The 5,481-nt window shown below is 35.6% G+C and overlaps 1 protein-coding gene across 1 annotated transcript; it reads right to left on the bottom strand.

Annotated features, from left to right (window-relative positions):
- Positions 1-23: 23 nt before the first annotated feature.
- Positions 24-1,907, bottom strand: LOC124894047 (LRR receptor-like serine/threonine-protein kinase FLS2; the record flags this gene model as incomplete). The annotated part of the gene is made up of 2 exons (XM_047404810.1): positions 998-1,907; positions 24-913 (listed from the first exon to the last, which is right to left on the bottom strand). Coding segments are annotated over exons 1-2 (1,800 nt in total), but the record flags the coding sequence as incomplete, so codon positions are not given.
- Between the last annotated feature and the right edge of the window lie 3,574 nt (positions 1,908-5,481).

Raw genomic sequence — 5,481 nt, 5'->3', positions numbered from 1 at the left:
GAATTTGATGCTGCATCAAGTACCAATAGATCTTGAAGGCTCCATAGCCTCTCAGGTAAGCTGGAGTTCAACTTGTTTGAAGCTAGATATAGATTTCTCAAAGTAGTAACATTCCCCAAACAGGATGGCAAGGGACCTGAAATTTTATTTTTCCTAATACTCAGGTCGACTATATTTTGTAAACAACAAATTTCATCGGGTATAGTCCCGCTTAACATGTTACTTTCAATAAGAAATATTTGAAGCTTCTGCAAACCTCCAATAGTTTTTGGAATGAACCCTGTCAAGTCATTTCCAAAGAGTGATATCCCTAAAACATCTGTTAAGTTTCCAATTTCTTCTGGTACAATGCTGCTGAGTTTGCACCTAGATGCAGAGAAGATTTTGAGAGAGCTGGAGAAATTACCAATAGAAGCCGGAAGGATGCCATTTAAAGGGTTATCTCTAATGACCAGTTCTCTCAGATTTCTACATCTTGTCAGTGAAGTCAGGAAGGTTAATTCTGTAGAGAAATTCTGGTTGATCAACAAATTTTGACCTAACTGTAGAAGTTCAAGCAATTCTAAATTACCAAGGGAATCAGGAATAGAACCTGAGAACATGTTGTTAGAAAGGTCTAGATCAGTGAGTCTTGAAGCATTCGAAATAGACGCAGGGAAGACTCCACTGAGATTATTTATTCCCAAATAAATTTCTTCGAGATTTGGTGTCCCTTGGCCTAAATTTGACGGTAGACTCCCTGACAGCTGGCAATCCACTACTGTCAAGATCTGGAGGGTTGAAATGTTGAAAAGGCTTGCTGGAATTGAACCACTCAGCCTGTTTTGATACAATCCAAATATTTGGAGTCTTTGAAGATTTCCAAGCTCCCTTGGTATTTCACCCGACAAATTAGGAAATAGCACACAAGTGACTTAAAACCATGCAAATTGCCGAATCAGGAAAGCTATATGCTTTAAAGCACTTGCAGATATTGCTAGACAAATCATAAAAATACCTTTCAAGTAGGTAAGCCCAAGTTGCAGAGATGTCAGCATAGTTAAGTTCCCAATCTCTGCTGGTATGGTTCCAGTGAAATCATTTGCAGACAATGATAATATTTGAAGTTTAGAGCAGTTCTGCAGATTTGGTGGAATCAAGCCGTCAAACCGATTTTTGGAAAGAGCAAGTACCTCTAAATTTGGAAGATTGTCACATATATTTCCCGGTAGTTTCCCATAAAGAATGTTATTTGTCAGGCCAATCTGTTTAAGCGATGACTGGTTAAACATAGTTGGTGGTATAGCTCCTGTAAGCTTATTATCTTGAAGATCTATGAAATTCAGGCAACAAAGGCTATTGATAACTCGAGGAATTTCTCCACCAAGAATGTTCCCTCGTAGTCTTAAGTACTTTAGCTTTGTTATATTAAAAAGAGAAGGAGGGATGTTACCAGACAACTGGTTAAACGCAAGGTACAAGGACTGAAGGTTTGGCAACAAGCCTAAAAATGACGGTATTGCGCCAGTAAAGTTGTTGCTCATGGCATTGATCATTTTCAATCTCCTCAAACGAGCTAACTCCATGGGCAAACTTCCATGGAAGCTATTGTTTCTGATATTGAGGGAATTGAGAAATGAGAGATTTCCAAGCTGTGGTGGAATCATTCCTTTAAGGTTCATACTAACAATATTTAAGGCAGTGACTCTTTGGTGGCGAAGGCCGCAAGTGACTCCAATCCAACTACAGACTGGGGTGAAAATAGTCCAGTTTCTTGCCAAGACATTGCGAGGATCGTATAAAGATATTTGAGATTGCAAGGCAAGAAGTGCTGTTTGATCAGTAGTGATATTAGCGATTGACAAACAAGAACTCATTTGCTGAAGCAGCAGAAGTACAACAGCAAGATGTATACAGCCTTTCTCCATGACGGTTAGGAGAGGGGTTTCTTCTCAAATGTCCAGAAATAGTTAGCCAAGTTCAGCAATGTGATCAAAAGTAGATAGTAAGATTTCAGTGAGAGAAAGAGAGGAAATTTCTTGATGAAGATATAATGCAGCTATTTGTAGAGGTTAGACCCCTTTTATAGGGGGAGAGATGCCGGTCTTATAGTGTGTTCTGTTCCTTCTCTTTCTTAATAAATCAGATTACATAATTATTCTTTATGCTTGTTCGTGAATGTTACACGAGTCATTATCGAATGACTCTTTCAAATCCTGGTGAAAGGAAGGAGCTCATGGACATAGTAATTCCACGTAATTGGAAATGTTCTTGCCAGTTCAGTTGCTTATGAATCAACAACACCATTCGTTCAGCTGAATAGCGTCATTATTTTTTTTTTACTGACTTTAAGTTTTGTGCAATATAATAGTGTAGGTTAAGTGACTTATAATAATAGATAACTCTTTGTAGTCTAAAATAGTACGTAACTGGAAAGTAGAGCAGGTACCTAGTATAGCCAGTTGAATTACATTAATAGTGTAAAAACATTTCACATTGTTGGTGTATATAACTTAAGTCCTTTTGGTTACATCTTCACAAAAATAGGGGCAACTTTTTTGTGTGGTATTTGAATTTGGAAAATGACTTGCTTCATCATACATACATAGTATAAATTCAATACCGCAAGTAACCAGAAAGAATAAGCTTCCAGGTTGACGTTTTCAGACGCGTTTAGTCAATAAGTGGAATTGGCTTTCTTCCATTCAAGACAGAGGCACCGGACCAAAGATCACAACCAGTAAATACGTGGTGGACTGAGTTTCACTCAATAATGACACTCGAACAACGTATTCTGTGAATTTGATATCATAAAATATATCATCTGACGTCATTGATTAGCACTGTTTCTTGTTTTAGCTAGGAGAAAGAGAATCCGGCATGTTATAGTGACAGACAGAAGTTTCAATCTTCTCTTTACTCGTAAAGTTCTCATTGTGCTTCATGACCATTTTTCACTAGCTACGATCCTACGACTATTCCCATTATTACACTGCTAAGCTGTAAAACTCGTAACATGCCATCATGGGTTCATGACAATTAAGTCCTTATCAGAGATCTAAAGATGGAATCTGTTATTCTGTAACTTTTTTTCGCCTGTGTTATGACATTAGACGATAATAAAACAAGTTATGATGCATAATATGCTGTGTTAAAATTGAGTCACTAATAAAGATAACCTTAATAAGGCAACTTACTAAAGTATACACTTTTAACTCAAATTCCAGTAATTTACCTGAGACGGTTTATGGTGTGTAAGCAACTATACATTGTATTGGTTTATCTATGATCTGCATTTGTATGTACATGACATTAATTGTAAACAGGCAACTTGACATTTCTTCATCAATTATCTGCAAAACCTAAAAGTCAATTCACACATGAGTTGATTTACTATTAAGTTATAGGGTCAGTTTAGCTTGTACCCTCAGAAAAAAAAAAGTATTAAATGTGCTTAGGAGAAAGTGGTTGAAGATGGATGACAATTTTAATGTTTGAAAATTCAATAGTGATCCTTTCAACTTGGCTCACAATCACAATCAAGTTTAATTTTCTCTCGTACTGAAGTTCTATTCCAAATATTACAATGAAGAAATAATACATATACATCATAAATATCGTGTCATTTTGTTAATGTTTGTTCCTTATTCTTGTGGAATCAAATGACCTTTATCATAGTTATGATCCAACTAAATCTAACCATAACATTACGTTCTAGTTTTATACATAGTGTCCCTTTGAGAAATCCACAACAGTTCTTTACACTTCTAAGTTGTACACGGTACTCCACTTCACTCATCAAATCTGAAGCTGTAAGGAAATATGCATAAATGGGAATCAATGTTTAGCTGATCAAAGGAAAAGGACTCTACCGACGACAACCAAGAGATTTAAAAGAAGGCCAAGAACAGGCCTCCAATGCAAATCAGGTAGAAGGATATTATTTGAAGAAGGCCACTGGGAATAGAAGGCCTTGATTATGCCCATTTAAATGTATGGGTTTTATGTAATTTCTTTCTTTCCTCCCTGTGTATGTTTTGGAAAATTACTGCATTATTGTTATTGACATTGTTAAAGCTAAAATAAGATATAATGGAAGAGAAAAAATCAGCGAATGAAAATATCTGCAAAACATGTGGGCTATGCATTAGGTAGGAAAGAATAATTTGGTGTCCCTTAAAATAAGTTTCAGCTGCTGGATGCTTTTAGATATTCAAGGCTGCAGTGTGTAACAACAGTGACAAGAAAAGGATCAATAGTTCACAAAGCTAGCAAAGCTTAACAGAAAATAGGGAAATTTCATGATAACTTGTGTTGGAAAAATAAAATTATATATTTCAAAAAGAATTGTTATTTTCTAATATTTGTAACATACCCTCATTTATATTTGTAACTGAATATTGACTAGCCTTTCTTACCTTTGGATTCAATTTCTAGATACCAATTTTGTCTCATCCTTCTAAACGTTAAGACTTAGGTATTTATTCTATATCTTTATTACTCCTTAATTAGCATTTGTTTTCAAATATTGATTACTCCTTGGCAGTTATCAATTTGATAACAGAAGGGATATAATCTTCTTCAATTTGGACTATATAAGTAGGTTCTTTTTCTTTACATAAATAAGAGTACAAATAGATTCTTCCTCCAAAAACTATATAGTGCTGGTTTTCAATCTGTTGAATCTTTGTTAGTTTCTGGCTCCTAGTTTAGGGCTAGAAGAGCGTGTTGAATCCTGACGGATACACCTATACCGGGTGAAATATTCTTAAGGACAGTATTTGACATGCCTCAAGCTATGAAGAATTTGCTATAAGTGGTCGTGATGAGATATTTTTCGTAAGATCTTCGGCAAAGATACTTATGACAAACAATTGCTTTATTTTTCAATGAAAATTATGAGTACTCACCTGTCAAATGTCTGCTAATTACTGGACTTAGATTACTATTTGCCCATGATGGAAGTACTAAGGTGACTAGTTAACAAACTATCACGTCCCAAAGTAATCCCTAGGCATGACTGACTCCCGCTAACATCACTTGCCGAAAGAATCAATTTTTCTTACATTATATTCATAATGTCTATAAACACTGAGACATAGATATATACAACTCCAAATGCATGAAATAATTATTAAACGCAAAGTAATTATCTACCCGGTTATCGAAATACGATTTATGAAAACAACAATACTTAGATAATAACTCTCTAGCTCCAAATTCCACACCAAGACCATGGAGCATTCTAAACAGAGTTACATGAGTTCAACTTTAGGGCATGCAAACCCAACGAAAAGAAATATAATCTAAAAATAACTAAAGTTGGATGACAGCTTCCATGAACAATGCGAAGGCTCCACACGTAAAGATTGTCAACCACAAGTCTCTCTCTCCGCAATCGTATTTGTAGCTATGCAAGTAAGGAGTGAGCTATATATAAATATAAATCAGTAAGATCCTTGACCCACTACTTTAATACCCCTGGAAAAAGTGTTAGAAAAT

Source organism: Capsicum annuum, unplaced genomic scaffold (genome assembly GCF_002878395.1).
Source record: "Capsicum annuum cultivar UCD-10X-F1 unplaced genomic scaffold, UCD10Xv1.1 ctg68684, whole genome shotgun sequence".
Taxonomy (NCBI): Eukaryota; Viridiplantae; Streptophyta; class Magnoliopsida; order Solanales; family Solanaceae; genus Capsicum; species Capsicum annuum.
The sequence above is the reverse complement of the archived record's forward strand: the minus strand, read 5'-3'. Positions and strand labels throughout refer to the sequence as shown.